Below are 22,553 nucleotides of genomic sequence, written 5' to 3' on the forward strand. Positions count from 1 at the left end.
TATGAGGAAGAGGTAAAGTGTGTTGGCAATTTGAAGGGGATTGTCAGGTATTGTGGTTAGAAGACTGATGATCTGAGATAGGTCACTGCTGATGGCAAACACCTTAGCATCCCTGCCTGCTTGATTGGTGAAACTGGAGAAAGGGAGTCAATGTAAGTTGTGGACCTTGACGACCTTTTGCAAGTGGAAGTATTTGTACATGTAAAAAAAAAAGCAGCAGAATCTTCTGACAACAGAGAAAAAAAATTTACATTTTTTAATAGTCTAATTATATTGAAAGCAGCAAAATGCTATTTAGGCTATTAAAAAACTTAGGAATGGAGAAAGATGTTTGTAGAAGGAATAAGAGATGAGTTGACATAAAATTTTAGTGAAGATAAAGTTATTCAAGATAGGTGAAATAATTACTTTGAAAGATTGTAAAATGACATTAACAGAACAGAGCAGAAGATATGGTATTTGGTGGATTAAGTGGTGAAGACAGAGTTGTAGAGTAGGTGCCCTTCCTTTATGAGTCTTCGGACTCCTTGGAGGTGTCCAAGGAGTCCAAAATATACAAGGAGTACTTATATATGGAAGTATGACTTCTGCATTACTTTAACTTTAGTATCACTTCTAAGTCTAATAATAATAATAATATTCAAGAAGAATGCATCAGAAGTATATATATATATATCAACACGTGAGGTAGGGAAAAAACCATCAGAAACCCAAAACATGGAAAAGCAGATGGACTGGATGATCTTGGCAGAAATCCTCAAATATTTAAGAAAATAAAGTTTTACAGTTGCTATAATGCATATTTAGAAAGCCTGGTCATAAGGTCAAATTCTAAATGACAGGAGTAGAGGTATCTGAGTAACGATCTATAAAAGAGTCAGTTAAAAACAGTGTGAAAATTACACAGGAATTTCCTAATATAAGTGTTCCACATAAGATCTATGAAAGCATACAGCTGTGCAATATGGTGCCTTGTGAGGGAGAGAATTTTCACTACACATGGTAATTTCATTCCAGTACTAAGCTACCAATTTGTTTGAGCACTTTTTTTTTATTATTGATTAGTTTAAAAATACCAACAAATATAGAATTTGTGCTATCAGTAGACATTACTCAAGCATCCCTTTCTCTTCCACACCCTCCAGCAAATTGGTGTAGGTAAAAAACTGCTATCTGTTATCAAAGAAGCCTATGCCAATTCAACCACCCGTCTCCTAGTTAATGGGTTCCTGTCAGATCCAGTAAAAATTCAAAAAGGAGTCAAGCAAGGTTGCCATCTCAGTCCACTGCTCTTTGCATTTGTTCTTGAACCTTTCTTACAAGTCAACAATACAAATGCTGTGCAAGGAATAACAGTTCTTTCAACTAAAAAGGAAAATAAGTTATTAGCATATGCAGATAATGTAGTCGGAACTTTGAAGGATAATGATTCCATATACAGGGTGTTCGGGATAAATTTGACAGTTTCGTAAGGAAAAAGAAAATCTTCTTTGTATCTATTAAATTTAATGAATTGACAAAAAAACATTACAGGCAGAGTTAATTACAATACTATCAACAAGATTTACTCAAAATAACCACCATTAGCATCGATCACAGCTTCAATTCTGCTTCGGAACCTCGAACAAGCTGATGCTACAGTCTCCCTGGGAAGGGCCGCAAAAACTGTTTTCATTTTATCCATTAACTGGGCTTTTGTATTACTGGAAGTGCGATTGGTGTCTTTTTCAACTGCGCCCCATACAAAATAATCCATGGGGTTAAGGTCTGGGGAGTTTGGAGGCCAAACATTTGGACTGGTGAAGTCGTAGAAATTTTCAGACAACCATTTTTGACTTTTCCCAGAGGTGTGGCAAGGGGCCGAATCCTGCTGCCATACATACGGCCTACCATTGGCTACCCTTGTTATCCAGGGCTTGACTACAGTTAGCAACTCCACGAACAAAGCCAGAATTCCAATGCCAGGGTTCTTCAACACCTGTTCCTGCAGATTTGCGAGGAATTCTGCTGTACGAACGCAATCAGATCGTCTGCTAGGGATCGTTCTTCTTGCTACATCCTCGTAGTCACCATTGCAAGTCTCTAGTTCATGCCTGATTGTTTTTACTGTATTCAGGGAGCATTGGGCAGCAGTCGTAATATCCTTATTTTGATGGCCGGCACGAATCATCATGATACAAGTTATTCTCTTCCATGATTCAGGTGGGTTCCAGCTATCCATCCTTTCTGACATCTTGTATATGAATGAAGAAGGGTCCAAACTTTTAAATGAAGAGAAGTGTGTGTTAATACATGTAACTTACGGAAAAATATAATTAATTATAAATATGTCAAATTTATCCCGAACACCCTGTATATATTTTTTGGTATTTTGGAAAAATTCAGCAAAAGCAGTGGGTTAATTATTAATGCAGACAAGACAAAATTAAAAGTTTATGGAAAGTGGGATCTTGGAGCCATTCCTTTTGGACTAACCCCAAAGAGAGAATCCCTCGTTACACTTTGAGTTCTCTTCTCTACTTATCCAATATTACCAGTCCAAGAACATATAAAACTTGGAAATGTTAGAAGACTGGAAAATAGGGACACTCACCTTTTCTTCTAAAGCCACAGTACTCAAAACCATAATCTTTCCTGCTCAGTTGTACATAATAAATATTACAGACATCACAGAAGATGAAGAAAAGCAATTACGAGGTGGTATCAAAAAGTTTTGAGACTATGTTTGTAACACGCCAACAGATGGCAGCACAAGACTGCACGCACAGTCACAGGGAGCACCTACCTTCATAAGTCAGTGTGCCAAAAGACATCATCCTGTGTACATTGGGAGGTGTGCAACTGATGCTATTCTGACCACCTGCGTTACCACATCTGCGATTTCATCATGGACAGCAAGTTAGAACAAAGGTCAAATGTGAAATTCTGCATGAAACTGGGAAAATCTGCCACAGAGACATTTGACATGATTCGGCAAGTTTACGGCGATCCTGCAATGAGTCATTTGAGGTGTTTTGAGTGGCATGCATGCTTCAAGAGCAGAAGAACATCACTGGAAGACAATGAGAGATCAGGAAGACCTTCAACGAGCTTAATCCCTCAAAATGTAAAAAAACCATTCGGCAACTTGTGCATAAGGATCGTCGGAGAACACTCCACAACACTGCTGCCATTGTCAGTGTGTCATATACGGAACAGTCCAGGCAATCCTCGTGTGATTTGAACATGCATCGTATTGCTGCCAAGTTTGTCCCCAGGCTGCTGACCCAGGAGCAGAAGGAACACCGTGTCGAAGTCTGCCAAGAACTCTGTCAGTGTGCCGTGGATGACCCATCCTTCATGTCGAAGATCATTACCAGTGATGAAACTTGGGTGTATGGGTACGATCCTGAGACAAAGCGACAGTCTTCACAGTGGAAGAGCCCATCATCTCCATGACCGAAAAAGGCAAGGCAGGTCCGCAGCTCGATGAAGTGCATGCTCATCGTGTTTTTCGAGATTCGTGGCATTGTGCATCGAGAATTCATCCTCCGGGTCCAGACCAGTCAATAGCAAGTTCTACTGCCAGGTTTTAAGGCATCTGAGGGAGGACATTCAGCAAAAGTGACCAGATCTGTGGCGTGCGAAAAACTGGATGCTCCATGAACAATGCACCCTGTCACCGAGCTCTCCTCACACGTGAGTTTCTCACCAGAAACAACATGATCTCACTTCCGCACCCACCCTACTCGCCAGATTTGGCTCCTGCAGACTTTTCCCTCTTCTTGAAGATGAAGATTCAGCTCAAAGGTCACTGTTTTGACACCACTATGGAGATCCAGTGCGAATCGCAGAAGGTGCTTGACATGCTTTGAAAAGAAGACTTCCAGGACACATTTCAGAAGTGGCAAGAATGCTGGGAGTGCTGTATTGATATGCAAGGGGACTATTTTGAAGGTGATAGTGCGTAAACATAGATAAATAAAGTAATTTCTCATAGACAGAGCTAGTCTCGAAACTTTTTGATACCACCTTGTATATAGTAAACATTTGCAATTTTTCCAGCCTATACCAAGAAGTTAAAAAGGAATTTCTTCAACTATCAATGAAGCATGGAGGATTTGGACTTCCAGTGTTAAAATTCTGCTATTTAAGCAATACAGCTTCAAAAATCCATGAAATATTGCAAACTAATCACATATGTGCAGACCTTCTCCAGTACTACTTGGGTTTTCATCTTTGCCTGTTTAGAGTTAATCACTATAAAGGTCCAAAGCTGAGATTGTTCCTGAATACTATAACATCCTGTGCTTAACTCTAAAACACTCTGAAAATGACATTCTTTCCATTAAAAAAAGTAAAATTTGGTATAAAGAAATCTTTAATCTCTTTCGCTGTGAAGTTCCACAGTTGGGTACTAACAACAATATTTTGTTTCATAACTCGATGAAGTTCCAAGGGTACCCTAACAGGAAGGATCTTGCTTGAAGAATTGCATATGGCCACCTTCCAGTCAATGCCATCAAATGGAGGTATTTTAATATCTGAGAGCCAATCTGTGACATCTGTTACCAATTGGAAACAGTAGAATATGCATTCTACAGCTGCCCCTCTTGCTCTGCATATTTGGAACAGATTATGTAATGTGTTGGGCATGCCACTATTTACAAAAGAACAGGTTATTTTTTTCCAATAACCACCACCTGTCAGCAATTGGAAGAGAATTTTGATTTTTATAATTAATGAATTAAAATACCATTTATGGAAGGTTAAAAAAAAAAACATGGATATGAAAACCAGCAATATGACATCCAAATGCTTTATAATATTGTATTGTGGAAATTTTATTGTTCAGTCAAAGAAGCATTTTAAAAGATATCAAATTTATCACTAGATGGTGTAGACCACCCACATTATGCAATATTCACCAGGGGAAAATAAAATTCTGTCTATTCTTGCTATGAGAGGTTTTATAAATAGTTCTATCCTATTAATTCAATGTAGTCTTAAGTCAATTGCAGGGATGACTGGAGAGCAATCCCAGGCAGAGAAGGCCAACTCAAGGCAGTTAACTCAGATAAGGCTAACCACCTGGATATCAGTCATCTTTACACTTTAGTTTTAATTGGTCTCCTGGTTGTTCATCTATATGAGATTGGTGAAAAAGGAAAACTGACAGCTTTTGGCTATGTGATGATATAAAAGAACTGAGAACTTTTCTCTATCTCTCATATTATCTGCCCTTTCTTTCTCCTAATACTATCAGGCTCTCTTGCACCCATATACTAACTACTCTAAGGCCTATGATGAGCAATCCCTTATTTTTTCACCTCAATAATGGCCAAACTGGTCTGGGTAGTGTCCCTTCCCATAATGCATAGTATTTTACATCCAAAAGGATATGTGCTTTGCACTGTGGGATACTAAGGCAATAGATGTGAAGTCAATAGCTTACGCTTTGGATAAATGGTGAAATCAAGAATATAATTTCTTGGAATCTTTAATTGGTTATATGAATTTATTAATAAAATATGAAGAAAGCAGTAGAATGGAATGAAGTCATTAAAAGATAATAAGAACACAATTGAATGGCATGGTGGGAGAAGCAGTTTGATGCTCTTTTAACAATATTCAGTCTTGTGATCAAATTCATCAAAATATATGTGATCCAATTACCCTTTGAATAGACTAGGTTCCACTTCCCAATTTCGTATCAGTCCCATTATACTATCTGAGGTTAGATTGTCCATAAGTAAATTTAAACTTCATAAATCACCAGGATATGATGAGATGACTTCAGAAATGCTAAAAGGAAGTAGGGAAGACCTCACTGACTGAGATCCTGAACATTCTCTACTAAAATGGTAAAATTCCTAGATTTTACTATAAATACAATGATGCTCATTTTAAAGAAAGGAGACTGCATGGCATGCGAGAATTATAAGGAAATAAGTTTATTGTCTATTTCAGGTAAGGGCCTCTGCATTATCATACCCAACAGGAGCATCTTAGAGATGAAGAAGGTGAATTCAAAAAGGAAAGAAGCTGCATAGACCAAATATTTTCACTGAGACAGATCCATGAGAAATGTTTAGAATTTCAGAAACCTGTGATCAGATGTTTTGTTGGCTTCAAAAAGGCTTTTGATTCAGCTGATTTATAGAAAATTGTACGATCTTATGGAATATCTGACAAACTTATCATCATTATAACTGCTTTACACATAAGGCTTGTGTTAATGTTGATGAATCATATCGTGAATGGTTGAAAATAACAACTGGAGTAAGATAGGATGTGTCACCTTTTCTGTCTTATAATTGATTTCGTGATCAACAAAACTCTGCAAGGGAAGAATTGGGGATTTAAGTAGTCAAGGAATCTTAGAATATCTATTCTGGATTATGATGATGATTTGGCCTTATTCACATATAATGTGGAAGAAATGAATTCCTTTACTGTTTCAATTAATGATGCTGAGAGTCAATTAGGTTTGATTAGCAATACTGTAGTGAATACAGCTGATAAATATGAGTCCTCTGTCTTTCTTTAAAGGATGTGCTATAGAGCAAATTGCTCGCTTAAGTTATCTTTGTAGTTATGTAACTGATATTAGTGAAGTGTGGAATGAAGTGGGTAGAAGTTCGGGAAGGACTTCAGGAGTGTTTCAAAAATTATGGAAAAACTGGAAAGATAGTACAATATCAATAAAAACAGAACTTAAAATATACCATAGTCTGGTTTTTTCTGTTTTGTGTTATGGAGCTGAGATATGGATATTGTGTAAGAGTGATAACAAGAAACTGATGCATTTGATCAACCATGTTTAAGGAGATAGTTTGACTTTGTGAATAACGAATAACATCAGAGGAGTAGTCAGCCACCTCTTCACACTATCTTATATAAGAAGAGGGTATGTTGGTTCATCTATATTGTCAGAATGCAGGACATTCGGCAGGTCAACAACATTATACAGACTTTAGGGAGGCAGTTGAGTTTATGAATGTGTATAATATGACTGAGCAAGTACAAAGGACAACAAATCAGAATGGGATAGTTAGTATAAGGTATCAGGATAGGGGTGGGACTAATGGGCTTCTGCATTTCATGTATACTAATAGGAGTATTGGGAACAAGAAGGAAGAATTTTTGGCCTTGGTTGGCTCTTCAAGGCCATAGGTTATTGGCATTAGTGAAACATGGCTGACAGAAGATGACACAGCTAGTAGGATTGAATGTAAGGGGTATAGTGTGTTCAGGAGGGACAGAGAGAATAAAATGGGGGGGGGGGAGGAGTGTTACTGATGATAGCTGATGAACTGCAGCCAAGGAGAATAGAAATGGAACTGCAGGATAGAGAAAAGAGCACATTTGAGGCTATTTGGTGTGAGATTGTGACTAGCAGAACAAAATATACAGTTGGGGTGCTGCTAAAGACCAGATGATGGAATAGATGACAGAGATAGTATGCATAAGAAAATAGAAACAATGAGTGGAAGGAGGGTAATTATTATGGGGATTTCAACTATCGTAACATTGATTGGAAGGAGCAGAGGACACATGGGAAGAAGGAATTGGATTTTATGCAGTTATTAAGGGATAACTACTTGCAACAGCATGTAATAGAAAATACTAGGGGTCAAAGAGTGCTTGACCTAATAATTGCATCCGAGAATTCGGCTGCAATGAATACGACCACGTTGCCACCAATTGGTGAGAGTGATCATAGGGTCTTGAACTGGGAGGTGGCTAAATGTGTGGAATTTTCAATTAAGACAGGGTACATGCGGAATTACCAGGCTGGTAAGTATGACAAGCTTTGGAGATTGCTTGGTTCGGTGCCATGGCATGCAAAACTGCAAGGGCTGGATATTGATATTGCATGAGAGGTGGTTAAGAAGTGCTTGCATTTAGGGGGAACATTGTAAAAGTGGCTAAATCAGTTCATCAAAGCACTTGGTTACTGAAGAATACTTTGACAAGCAGAGACAAGCAAGTTATTGTTCCTTTGTACTGAGCCTTGATAAGACCTTGTCTCGACTGCTGTGCCCAGATTTGGTCACCTAGGTTTCTTCTGGATGGAGAGGATCCAGAGACGAGTGACCAAGATGATAACAGGTCTATGGAATGAACTTTATGAGAACAGGTTGAAGATTTGTGGGTTGAAGAAATTGGTTGATAGGAGGAAGAGGGGTGATATGATTGAGATATTCAAATTACTGAAGGGTTTCTATTGGATTAACTCAGAAGATATTTTTGAGAACAGGACTTGTGGTGGGAGGACTAGGGGCCATCCATGGAAACTGGGCAAAAGTGTGGTTAGCAAGGGTGTTAGAGCTAGGTTTTTTACTTGGAGAGTGGTGAATGAGTGGAATAAGCTGCCATGACTGTGAATGAGTTCAAGACGAAGAATGATAGATACTGTGTGAATGTTGAACAGTTGTTCTTGACATGATGTTAGGGCCTCCCTCGATGAGTCTAAGGATTCCTTGGAGTTGCCCGTAATAATAATAATAATAATAAATTATGTTGAGTGACCTAGAAGGTGTTAGAAAAAGAAGTAAGCCTTGAACGAGATGGAGTGATGATATCAAACAAGACCTAAACAGAATAGGCATTTAATGGCATGAAGCAGTAATATACAAACAGAATATACACATATGGAGTAGAAAGATAATTCAATCTGGTTAGACCTCTGTGACTGTTGGTTGCTTGAAGAAATTGTATATATGTATTAACGATTTCGTTGGTGGTAAGGTATAATTGACTAACACAAATTAATAAGTGAATAAATTTTGTAATATGCTCATGCATGATTAGAAAAAGTGCAAATATCATTATAAATAGGATTCATGTTTATCCTGGAAGTTCTAGGCCTTTTCAGACCATTATAAGAATAACACAGTTTGGATATAATGATACAAGCTAGAAAAAAACTGCTGAGAACTCCATTGAACATTTCCAAATTCTGGTATACTGACTCTTCAGGATCAAATAAGAAGACAGATGAGTTCAAACAGGAATGGTAATCTATAAATATGCAAAACTTGAACTGTAGCAAGGCACGATGAAACACAGTAATTATACTACTGCTAGCCTCATTGGATAGGTGGTTAGCATATCTGCTTTTCAGTCAAAAGGCTGCGGGTTCGAATCCCACTGTGGGCATGGATGTTTGTGATTCATGTCTTGTGATGTTTTGTGATAGATGTCTGTGAAAATACTAGTGGTGGTGTGCAGGAGATGGTGTTGGTGTAGATGATGATGTTGATGTAGTTGCGGTTCGCTGCAGTTGGTGGATTGAGTGGTGGAGACGGAGAGCTGTAGAGTAGGTGTCCTCCCTGGATGAGTTTTTTTGGACTCCTTGGAGTGTCATGTAATAATAATAATATTTGCTGACTGAATCTGAGAAACATGATATCTTATAAACTAAACATTCCTTTAAAAGAAAAGATGTTTAACATTTTTAAAGTATTACAAGTAACAAAAATGTTAATGCCAGTTATAAAATACTAGTGGTGGCGGTAGGCAGGAGATGGTGTTGGTGTAGTTGCGGTTCGCTGCGTTGGTGGACTGAGTGGTAGAGACGGAGAGTTTTAGAGTAGGTGTCTTCCCTGGATGAGTCTTTTAGACTCCTTGGAGTGTCATGTAATAATAATATTTGCTGACTGAATCTGAGAAACATGATATCTTGTAAATTAAACATTCCTTTAAAAGAAAGGATGTTTAACATTTTTAAAGTATTACAAGTAACAAAAATGTTAATGCCAGTTATAAAACAAGAATGCTGACATAAATACACACAAGGCAGTGAAAATTATTCTGTAGAAATGCATTTCATTAATTTTTAAGTAAACTAGTTTGTTATCAGAATTAAAACACATTATTAATAATCAGATCGGTATTTCTGTACAATCATTATACAAAAATAAAAAAAGCTTACTGGATCATAGGTGAATAATTCCAAAACAAAGCTGGTCACAAGACAGGTGATACCAACAAACAAGTTAATCACAATCAAGAAGATATATGCTGTGCTTGGTTCTGTGAAAATAAATGAAGCTGGATACATCACAGGAGTAATAGACCATCTGCAAAACAGGCATATATTTAATAAATCAAACTATAATATTGTTATAGGAATTATTTTTGAAGTTTTATAATGATAATAAAAGACACTTTGTCATGCTGTACATTAATTTGATATTTTATTACAAATATTATTCAAGAAAAAATGAAAGAGTTTGAGAACAGGAACCAAACTTTGGAGATTCCCTGAAGAAAACACTGATTGATTCAGCCAGAGAGGCATGACTCGCCAGAGAGGTGAGGTTGTCTGCAAAGATATAAAAATCAGAACTCCATGGTGGACACAGGAAGTTAAAGAGATAATGAAGGAAAAGAAGAAAGTATATCAAAAGTTCCTAGCAAATAAGTCAGCTTGTGCTCTTAGAGAATACAGAGACAAATGTAAGAAAGCTGAATACTGAGTAAAACTAGCTAAACAAAAGTCATAGGAGGACTTTAGCAAGAACACAAAAAATAAATATCAAAAACATGGCAAGATATTCTGGACAGTGTTGAAGAAGCTCAAAAATGGAAGAAAGAGTGCTGTAAAAGGAATTAGAGATGATAAGGTTGACATGAAAACAGAAGTAAAAGATATTCTTGATATTCTTATAAATGAAACAAAGAGAGATGACAGCACAGTGTTAAAATATGCCGACCAGGCATGCAGTCAGGAATACATATCCATACTTGAAGTAGAAAAAAGCCATCAAAAGCCTGAAATGTGGTAAAGCAGCAGGAGTAGATGATAATATACGACCAGAAAGGCTCAAGTATGGAGGTATAAAAGTCGTACAGTGGCTGCACTGCATAGTTCAGAAAGCCTGGACAGAGGGACGAATTCAAGATGATTGGAGTAGAGCTCTCATAGTACCTATATATAAAAAAGGGAAATAAAACTGATTTTGAGAATTTCAGAGTATTTCTGGTAAGATATATGCAAGTAGACTTGAGAAACAGCTGAGAAGGATGATTGTGGAAGAGAAGCTTGGTGAAGAATAAGCTGGATTCAGGCCAAATAGAGGCCGTCAGGATCAGATTTTCACTTTACGACAGATAGTTGAGAAATCATGGGAATAAAACAAAGATCTGTATTTAAGTTTTGTTGATCTGTAAAAAGCATATGACAAGGTGCCAAGAGAGAAGCTATTCTAAATGCTACAGTTATATGGTGTCAATGGGGCATTATATCAAGCAATACTTAATCTTTATTTGAGTTGTAAGTGAGCAGTTAGAATTGAAAGAAGTACAGGAAGGTGGTTTAATGTTAAATCTGGTGTCAGACAGGGATGTACATTATCCCTCTGTTATTCATTATCTATATGGATCACGTTATGAAGGAAAGTGGTATTAAACCCGATATTATAATTGGAGATGTTAATCTCAGCTATTTGCTTTATTGCAGATGATGTTATATTTCTAAATAAATCCGCTACAAGTCTGCAAGATTCTCTGACTAAATTGAATAACTGTTGTAATAGATATGGTATGAAGGTCAGCAATAAAAAGACAAAGACAATGAAAATAGGCAAAAAGCATTGAAAATATCAACTGCACTGTGAATGGAGAACCTACAGAACAAGTAAAAGATTTCAGCTACTTAGGCAAGATTATTAGTGAAGATGGTAAATTAAATATGGAAATAGACAACAGAATCAACAAAGCTGGTATGGTAGGAAATCAACTGAATAAATTTATATGGAATAAGAGAGAAATTAGCCAAAACACTAAATTTGTTGTATACAAGGCAGTGTTCCAACCAATTTTAACTTATGGATCGGAAGCAAAACACTTGACCAAAGACTAGAGACCACATATATGGGAGTCCTGAGGAAGATTAGGGGCTTGAACATGACAATATCATATTAAAAATGAGGATATTAGGAAAGAACTTGACATTGTCAGCATCCAGGAATGTATTAGCAGAGCTAATCTCAGGTGATATGGTCACTTAAATAGAATAGGAGAGGAAAGATTATTACAAAACAAGTGTTCTTTGCCAGGTTGGCCCAGTTGATGCAGTAAAAAGTGCCTTAGAAGACAGAAATATAAGATCTGATAATATTGGAGTCTTGACATGTAACAGACTGATTTGGAGGAAAATTGTAGATAGGAAGTTAGTAATGATGTAAATTTCTCATGTAGTACTTCTCGTAGACAGGGTTATACGTTGGTTATGCATTATTAAAACACTTAAGGAATTGAACAACGTAGTTAAGGATATAAATTAAATTATACTTTAATAAATAAATAACCACCCCCCACCAAAAAAAATCCAAAAAATATTAGAACCTACAAACCACAGATCCCCCCCCCCTCCACAACAAGGATTACTCTAAATCCATCACCATTCCCTACATCCGAGGCACCTCGGAAAAAATTACCAAAATCTTAAAAAAGCATGACCTGACCTCCTGTTACAAACCTTACAGAAAATTGGCATCCCTTATCTGCTCCACTAAAGACCAACCACTTCCCCTAGACCTACCTGGTATATACCAGGTCCCTTGCAGTTGTAAACTGTCTTACTTTGGCCAAACAGGCAGGACAGCGAATATCAGAATTTCTGAACACAAGGACTACATCCGTTTTCACAAGTACAGCCATTCTGGTCTTGCAGACAATGCTCTGGATACACAAAATATAGTGGAAGAAAGCTACAGTAATACACTATAGCAAATACAAATTTGAAAGACTATTTATGGAATCAGCCTCAGTCCTAAGAAATTCTCCTAACCTCAACAAATTTGGTTGTATGCGACTGCCCCAAATTTGGGAGGCTTACATCAGCAGACCTTCAGCCCAACGGCCAAGAACACCTACTTAGCCCGGTAGAGGGCACCATCAGGACTTTTAGGAGAACAACAGCTTCATCTCTTCATTCCTAGTTACTGTGTTTGTAGTGCCTACGTGCATGTGCCTTTTTTTGTAAGTTCCTTTAGAAGATGGCAACGTGATGTTGCCGAAATATCGGAAAATATTTATTAAAGTATAATTTAATTTATATCCTTAACTACGTTGTTCAATTCCTTAAGTGTTGTAATAATTCATGTAGTATACTATCATATCCTATACACCCCTTGGGGGTACATACCAGGAATTTGATGATAAAAGACACTATAAGAATTATTTTCAGAAAAGCATATTTCAATGGCAGAATCATATTAAAAATGGAGATAGTAAGAAGGAACTTGACAATGTCAGTATTCAGAATGTATGAGCAGAGGTAATCTCAGTTAAAATATATAATTGATTCCAGTTCAAAGGAAATAACTCCTCATATACCTCTTGATTCATCATCATCATCAAGAACCATGGGCTCACTGCCCGTTGATGCCTGTTTCACTATCTTCTTCCACCTTTCTTTGTCCAGTGCACAGTGTCGCAGTTTTTGTACACCCATTCCACACCAGTCTTTTATATCGTCTATCCATTCTCTGTATGGTCTACCTCTTCTGTTTAAACCATCCAAAATACCAAACATAAATGACTTTATCTTCCAGTCCTCACTCATTCTACAGATGCGTCCAAATAATTGCAACTTCCATTTTATAATCTTCTGCATTAGATTCTCTTTTGGTTGTATCTTCTGATAGAGCTCTTCATTGGTAATTTTTTGTACCCATCCTATTCTTAGAATCTTATTATTATTATTATTACGGGTATCTCCATGGAGTCAGTAGACTCATCGCGGGAGACCCAAACTAGCAAAACAATATCTGTCATATCTCTTCTTGAATTCATTTACAGACGAAGAGCTCACAACTAAGTCAGGCAATGAATTCCACTCATTCACCACCCTCCAGGCAAAAAACCTTGTTCTGACACCTTTGTTAACCACACTCTTCTTTAATTTCCAGAGATGACCTCTTGTTCTTCCATCACTATCACACAGCTGAAACATTTCCCCTGCATCAATCCTATAAAAACCTTTTAGTAATTTGAATGTTTCTATCATATCCCCTCTTCTTCGCCTATCAACCAATCTCTGCAATCCACAAGCTCTCAATCTATCAATGTAGGGAGTATTTTTTATATCACTCACCAACTTGGTCACTCTTCTCTGAACCCTCTCCACAGCCTCCTGATCTCCAAGGAATCCAGGTGACCAGACCTGAGCACAGTAATCCAAATGTGGAAGTATCAATGCTTTATAAAGGGGAATAATAACCTCTTTATCTCTAGATGTCAGTGTGTTCCTCAACAACCAAGTAATCCTATGTGCAATCTTGGACACCTTAGCAATGTGTCCTCTGAACTTCATCTCCCTATCTACCAATACCCCTAAGTCCCTAGCCTCATCAATCTCTTGGAGTACCTTTCCATCGATGTAGTACACAGCTGGTAATCTTTTAATCCCAAAATGCATGACTTTACACTTTTCCACATTGAACTGACATCCATTTTCTTTTGCCCATTTTACCAGCTTATTTAAATCCTCCTGCAAACTTTCAACATCAGCTTGATTTTTTATTGCACTACACAACTTTGCATCATCAGCAAACAACTGAATATCTCCCTTTAAGCCGTTTCCTATATCATTTATATACAAATTAAACAACATTGGCCCAAGCACAGAGCCCTGAGGTACACCACTGGTCACCTGCCTCATTCTGGACTCGGCTCCTCCATACACCACCTTATGGTATTTCTCCCTGAGCCATTCTCCTATCCATATCACCAATTTAATATCCATTCCCATCTGCTCCAATTTGCGTAACAGTGTTCTATGGGGTATCCTGTCAAAAGCCTTAGCAAAATCCAGAAGTACCACTGTGTAGCCAGTTCCTTTGTCCAACTCGGATGTTATTCTATTATGAATAGTTAATAGATTGCTAAGGCAGGATCTACCTTTAACAAAACCATGTTGGCCTCTATAGAGTATCATATCCTGATCCACCCATTCTTGAATTTTGTCTTTAACCAATTTTTCCAATACTTTTACCACTACTCCTGAGATGGTGATTGGTCTGTAATTCAATACCGCAGTTTTAGAGCCACCCTTATGCAAAGGAACCACTTTGCCTAACTTCCACTCCCTAGGGACCATACCAGAGTTCAAACTTAAATTAAATATCCAGGTAAGAGGGGTTGACAATTCATTTGCACATTCACGCAACACCCGAGCTGATATTCCATCTAAGCCTACCGCAGTGTTTGCATTTAAGTTTTGCAATATATTTAATACCTCTGATTCTTTAGCTTCAATTCTCACATTAGGTATTGCTATAGGTATAGAGATATCCTCACTTGGGTGATAGACTTTTGAGAAGTGATCACACAGTAACTCGACTATTACATCTGATTTTGTCACCTCAATACCATCAGCACCCACTAAGGTTATCCTTCCGAAGTCATTCTTCCTCTTACTTGCCACATAGCGGAAGAACTCTTTGGGATTACCCTTGATCTCTTTGGCTAAGGTCTTCTCATAATCTGATTTAGCTTTTCTTACTATGCTGGTAACCTTCCTAGCTTGAGCCTTGTACTGCTCATGGGTGTCCTGATCGCCCTTCTCCTTGTAAATTCTCCATAACATTTTCTTTTTTTGCAGTTCAAGCTTGATACTACTGCTCATCCATCTAATGCCTGCCTTGTTTGACCTCCTGACCATAGGGACACAATCTGATATTGCTTTCCTCAGATACCCGCTGATTTTATCCCAAGCACTGCTAACATCTTTCCCTTGCAATATGTTTTGCCATGGGATGGCTGCAAGCTCACTCCGAAGCTTGTTATAATTGCCTAACCTGTAGTTCCGTACATACCCCTTCTTAATAGAAAAATCCACAGATTTTGCAACCTCCCAAGTCAATACCACATGATCGCTTTCACCAACTGGAGGTAACGAGGACACCTTACTTATGCATATAACCTCTGAACCAATAACCAGGTCCAACACTCTCACACCACGTGTCCCTTCAGTTACGTGCTGTTTCAAGTAATTATCTCGTAGAAGATGTATGAACTCCATTTCCTTTTTGCTACGTGATATTTCCTCCTTCCAATTGATATCACCATAATTAAAATCCCCCATAATAATCACTAAGCCTTCACTCATTGCACCAAGTTGCTGATGCATGAATTCAATATCTTCCCCCGTACTCCCTGGCCTATAGCAGCATCCAACTGTATATTTGGTTGCGTTGGTCACTATTTCGCACCAGACTGCCTCAAATGAACTCTCATTCACATGTCTATCATCATGATATACTACTTTCTTTGGCTGCAACACATCAGCTATCATCAACAGTACTCCTCCTCCTGTTCTATCTTCTCTATCCTCCCTGAAAATACTGTACCCTTCACATTCAATTCCAGTGACCACATCTTCTGCTGACAGCCAAGTTTCACTAATGCCTACAACTTTTGGTGAGATTTCACTGACTAATGCCAAAAATTCTTCTCTCTTATTTCGAATGCTTCTAGCATTGGTATACAAAAATTGCAGATTCCCTCTAGATCTTGTACCGGCTTTAGAACTGATATATAAGTCACTAACTACTGTAGTCCTATGCCGATTTTTATCCCCTCTCTTCTGCAATTTATTCTGCCTATAAGGATCAATAAATACACAATCAGTGCTAAAGTTTCTCTCTCTTACACTCAACCTTTTCAATATTAGTTTCCCTGCCCAATAACTTCAACCTGTTCAGAAAACAATAACTCCTTCAATCGCTTATGTCCTTCCATTTTAAGATGCAGTCCATCTCTAGCATACAACTGCCTTTTTCCTTCAAACACACTCCAAACATCAACAAACTCCAGATGCAAAACTTGTTTTCTAGATATGATGGTTCTGACATTGAAAATACCTTCTCTTGTACATACATTTTTTGTGTATCATTTATTTTTTTGTTAATTTTTTTTTATTTCTTTCAAGAATAACATATAGGAAGACTTTTGAAACTTGACTGATGAGGCTAATTGTCCTGAACTCTTCACATCTTGTAGCTTTTGTTTTCTTGGGAACTGGAACGAAAATTGAGTGATTAATCTCTTTGGGTAGAAATCCAGTCTCATATATCTTACTGCATAAATTTGCTAGAAATTTCAGTCCTACTTCATCATGAGCCATCAACCATTCTGCCAAGATATTATCCATTCCTGCAGCTTTATGTGGTTTTAGTTTTATGACGGCATTTTCAACTTCACAAAGTAAAATGGGTGGTGCTTCTAAATCAGCCTGTTCGGGAATATTATTTCTTTGTTGCTCGTATACTTTCCTTGTGTATTCAATCCATCTTTCCATGATTTCTTTTTTATCCATTAGAATATGGTCTCTTGAGTCTCTAATGACACTTGCATGATTTACTGTATTTATCTTGTTGTCATTTCTCAGATCTTTTCATACATTTCTCTGCTTCTCTGTTTTCTATCAAGGTTTTCTATGTCTGTGCATTTATTCTTAATCCATTCCACTCTGGCTTTCCTGCATTCTTTTTTATTTCTTTATTCATGCTTTTATATTCAGGTGTGTTCTTTAACTTTTTTCTTTGTTCCATCAACTTTAATGTTTTTTAATTTATTTAAGGTTTATTCCCTTCCCTTTTTAATTGTGGGAGCTGAAGGTCTACTAATTAGTGATCACAACTACAGATTCTAGTCAACAGCAGGTCTCACAGACAACCTAGCCCCCCCCCCCACCTTTGGTTACAAGCCACAGAAGTTTTGGAGAAACTAATATGGTTGCACTTGATATTTCCAAAGCATTTGATCAAGTTTGGCATAGACAAAATGCCCTCATATGGTCATCCTTCCACCTTCCCTTTATGACTGGACCATCTGTTTCTTCTCTGATTGTTCAATCTTCTTCTTCTTCTGCAGCTTGTCCCACTTAAGTAGGGTCGCTATTTATAATGAGTCTCCTCCACATCCTCCTGTCTTGGGCTGTAACCACATCCAAGTTCTTCATCTTCAAGTCCTCCTCTACATCTCTCTCCATCTCTTCTTGCCACCTGCACTTCCTCCTCCCCTGCACATCCATCTGCATGACCTTTCTTCCCCACATATTCGTCCTCCCTCCTCATTCACATGACCAAACCATCTCAACCTTGTATCCTGTATCTTTGCTCCAAAGTTTGTAACTTTCACCATCCACCTAACAATTTTCATCTCTGCTACCTCCATCCTGCTGATGTTATTTTTTCCTCAAGGCGACAGTTTCCATAGCATAATCATAGCTGGTCTCACTACTGTCCTGTAGATTTTACCTTTAGATTGATCGGCACCCTCTCGTATAGCACTCTAGCCATTATTCTCCAGTTCCTCCATCCTGCTTGTATCCTGCATCCCACTTCCTTCTCAGCCTCTCCATCCTGTTTCACTGTTGAATCTAAGTATTTGAAGTCACTGACCTTCTTGATTATTTTTCGCTCGGAGAGTGGTGAATGAATGGAATGGGTTGCCTGAGTTAGTTGTAAGTGCTTTCCCTTTGTGACTAGACCACCTGTTTCTTCTTTTATTGTTCAATGTTTGTAATTATTATTATTGCATGGGTACCTCCATGTAGTTCTAAGACCCATCATGGGAGACCCAAACTATCAACACAATATCTATCGTACCTTTTCCTTGAAACCATTAACTGACAAAGCACTTACAACTAGCTCAGGGAACCGATTCCATTCATTAATCACTCTCCAAGTTAAAAATGTAGTCCTTGCAGCTTTGCTAACTACACTCTTACCCAACTTCCAGGGATGACCACTTGTTCTGCTTCTTCTAGCCAAGTGCTGAAACATTTTGCATGCATCAATCCTATAAAATTCTTTAAACAACTTAAATGTTTTTATAATATGTGACTATTTTTTGCCTATAAACCATAACACTTAATGTATACTTGTAGGGAACATTTCACAGATCACTCACCTTCTTGGTCAGTCACCCCTGGATCCTCTCCACCACTTCCTCATCTCCAAAAAAAACCAGGTCACCAAATCTGAGCATAGTAATCCAGGAGTGGTCATATTAACGCTTTATAAAGAGGAATGATAACTCCCTTATCTGCTTGCTAGTGTGTTCATCCATAACCAAATAATGATTTCCTGGAATAAGATTTCTCTGTCATACCCAAAACTCCTTGTGCTTTCATTCACAGCCATTCTCATATAAATTAATAACTCTCTGATTATTAACCTCAAATTTTATCCATAGTTTTACTGATATCCGCACATTCTTTTCCTCCTTTTCATTTGAGAAACTTTGCAATGCAATGTCATCAACTGATCTCTCCACAATTCTCAAATGAAGTGAAGATAATCTAGCCAACTTCAATACAGCCAATCTTGTTTTATCTGTTGAAAGAAAGAACTTACTTCATCCCCCCCCCCATATTTTAATCTCAGTTAAGATCAGCTTTTTTCTTCCTTCACTGATTTTTCATCTAGCCTATTGTGACATGACACATCATATCTACAGCCTCCTCAGCCTCTGTGAAACTATGTGTCCTCTTTTGTTTCAAACACTACTTTTCACCCACATAGCTCCTAACTGACTTTAGAATATGCTTCTCATATTTCGGACTGTGCACCAAAATCCTTCCTAAGAATTCTCAGCTCTATCTAGAAGTAGAAAACCCTTAAGAGATGACTCGTCTGTCACAAACTTGCCCACAAATGCTTTCTCATTCACAGATACTCTGTTTTCTGCATTGTCTTTTTTTTTTTTTTTCATAGGTATTTCATGGGTGCTCCTCCAGTGAACTGGCTACACCTATTCCTCCACTTTATTGTAATCATGAAAGGAAACCTAACCATTACTGGTAAATGTACATATAACGGTTCATGTACATATAACGGTACATAAACGGTTCATTTTCAAATTTACTGAGCTCATTTCTTATCATCATCTTCTTGATGACATTTTTCACTTGGAGAGTGGAAATAGGCTCGGGAATAGTCTATTTCTCTCCAAATGATTACAATCGCCAGTTCTTCAGAAACACATTCCGTCTTTCTCCCTAATCACTAGCCTATACTATCATGTTATAGGTGTTTTGACCTCTAATAGTAACTAGAAAAGAATAAAAAAATGTTAAGCAAAGTTTACACATGATGTATATCTTTACAACTAAGCCATTTATATATAGAGGCTGACTATCATGTATTAATATCATGTTACAGGTTTTTTTTGATCTCTTTAATAACAACTATAAAAGAAGAAAAAAACGTACAACAAACAAAGTTTGTACATAATGCATTTTTACAATTAAGCCATTTGTATATAGAGGCTGACTTCACATCAATTGCCTTAAATTTCTATTTCTCATAATGCAAACCACAGATCCTTTAGGTCATATATATATTGCTATGCATTATGGGGAAAGGCCAGTACTAAGACTGTTTTTGTATATTTTCCATATACAATTAGTTACGTAGTAGAGTATATCATCATCATCATACGTATCAAGGATTTAGGCCTAGTATGGCCTGTTCCGGCCTTAGAAGTCATCGTTGAATCGTTTAAGAGGACGTCCTGGTTTTCTTTTTCCTAATGGCTTGTACTTTAAGGCTTGTTTTGGTAATCTTTCTGTTTTCATTCTTTGAACGTGTTCCATCCATCTATGTTTATATTTTTTAATTTTTTCTACTGGTTCTTGGTTTAATTCTTTCATAATATTTTCGTTTCTTTTGTGATCAAATAGGGTATACTTTGCAGTTTTTCTCATAAACTTCATTTCTGCTGTTGTTAATCTTTGTTTGTCTTTTTGTTTTATTGTCCAGATTTCGCTTCCATACATTAAGACCGGTAGGGCTAATGTATTGTATACTTTTAGCCTGGTTTGTTTTTGAACTAGGTTTGGTTTAAATATAGAGTTAATTACTCCTGTTATTTTTAAATATTTTGCAATTTTTATGTTTATATCTTTTTCATTTTCATAAGCGATCATACATCCTAGGTAGTTAAATGAATTCACCTGTTCTAAGATCTTGTTATCTAATACTATTTTAGTTCTTGCTGGATCTTGTCCTTTTAATCCATAGTTTTTGATTTTTCCGTTGATATTATCAAACCATAATCTTTGGATATCTCATTTAGATTTAAAATAGTTTTCTGTAAGTTATCTTCAGAATTTGTAATTATTATTTGGTCGTCTGCAAAGAGGAGAGTGTTTAAGTTAACTGTAGGTGAAAGTTTAATCCCTTGATGTAAATTTTTACTCCATTTTATTATTATTTCATTTAAGTAGATATTAAAAAGAGTTGCTGAGAGGGGACATCCCTGTCGGACCCCATGGTTTATCTCTCTTGTATACGATAGCTCATGATTTAATCTTATTTGTATTTGATTATTTTCATATATACTTGTGACAGCTAGAGTATATCAAGTAGCAAAATGGTGAAATCGATTGCCTCTATATACAAGTAGCCTAACAGCAAAGATACTTCATGCACAAACTTTGTTTGCTTACACTTGGGTAAAGAATTAAAACAGGAATATAATTTGTTTAGCATAATAACCAAGCAAAAAACTTTCTACAATTATCTTTCATCCAGAGTATTTTTAATAATATGGTCATACGTGCATTTACCACTCACATATGGGAAATATATGATCTCTACATTGAACTGACCATGTTATCTTTCTGAGTCTAGCTCTCATTGATGAGACCTCAATAAAGGTCAAATGCAGTCTGGGTAGTGGTAGTGACCCTTCATATAATGCACAGCAATATTGGAAATATCTGAAAGGAACTGCACTTTATATTATGGGATACTGAGGAATTGATGTGAAGTCAACCACGTCTACATATAAATAGCACATTCATGAAAATACTTCATGTGCAAATTCTGTTAATGCTTGGGTAAAAGATAAACACAGGAATACAATTTCTTGTCTAATATTAACATGATCTATAATCAAGAGAAATATATTTGTTTTTGACATAATTTATTACATATAACATCCATTTTGCATTTATGATGTTGCATATACTGTTCTTTTCATTGTCTCAAATTTGCAATTTTCTTTGTATTAGTGTGCTATATGGGCTAGATTTTTTGACTGGAAAGTAGTAAATAAGTGAAACAGGTTGCCAGAAGCAGTCATGAGTGTTTTGTTAGTGAATAAGTTTAAGAAATGATATGAGATGTAATCATGTGGATAATGGCTAGTGTGAGCCGACAGTGATGGATCTTTTCATTCCATGAGATTCCTATAGAATAATAATAATAATTCCAATAGCAGTACTTACCCATACATGAGGAAAAGAGAAACAACAGCAGGAAAATTTGTATTAGAAGTATATGCAGGAATGTCAAATAGCAGCAAGACTAAGACACAGCTAGTAGCAGGTACAACATAACTACACTGAAAGTACAAGAAATATTTATATTTTACTCTATATCATAAAAAAACAACATGAAAATCCAATATTTTAGACATTAGCATGCAATTTATATACTGTAATCCTCAATTCTAAAACTCTGACAAGAAAACAATTTGTCCGTTGGATAATTTGAGGGTTTAATAAATGAAGGCAAAATTAGATGGTGTGGAATCAGAATTAT

The 22,553-nt window shown here is 36.9% G+C and overlaps 1 protein-coding gene across 2 annotated transcripts in view; it reads right to left on the reverse strand.

The window, feature by feature from the left end:
• Positions 1-22,553, reverse strand: part of LOC150103869 (ATP-binding cassette sub-family A member 2-like) — a 975,482-nt gene that overhangs the window by 251,728 nt on the left and 701,201 nt on the right. For both annotated transcript variants that reach the window (XM_090397162.1, XM_090397161.1), the window contains exons 35-36: positions 22,238-22,353; positions 9,920-10,067 (exon numbers count right to left, since the gene is read on the reverse strand). In XM_090397162.1, the coding sequence (XP_090253288.1) occupies positions 9,920-10,067; positions 22,238-22,353 (264 nt within the window). The remainder of the gene's footprint in view (positions 1-9,919; positions 10,068-22,237; positions 22,354-22,553) is intronic.

Source organism: Typopeltis vanoorti, chromosome 8 (genome assembly GCF_054136105.1).
Source record: "Typopeltis vanoorti isolate ZY-2024b chromosome 8, IOZ_Tvanoo_1.0, whole genome shotgun sequence".
Taxonomy (NCBI): domain Eukaryota; kingdom Metazoa; phylum Arthropoda; class Arachnida; order Uropygi; family Thelyphonidae; genus Typopeltis; species Typopeltis vanoorti.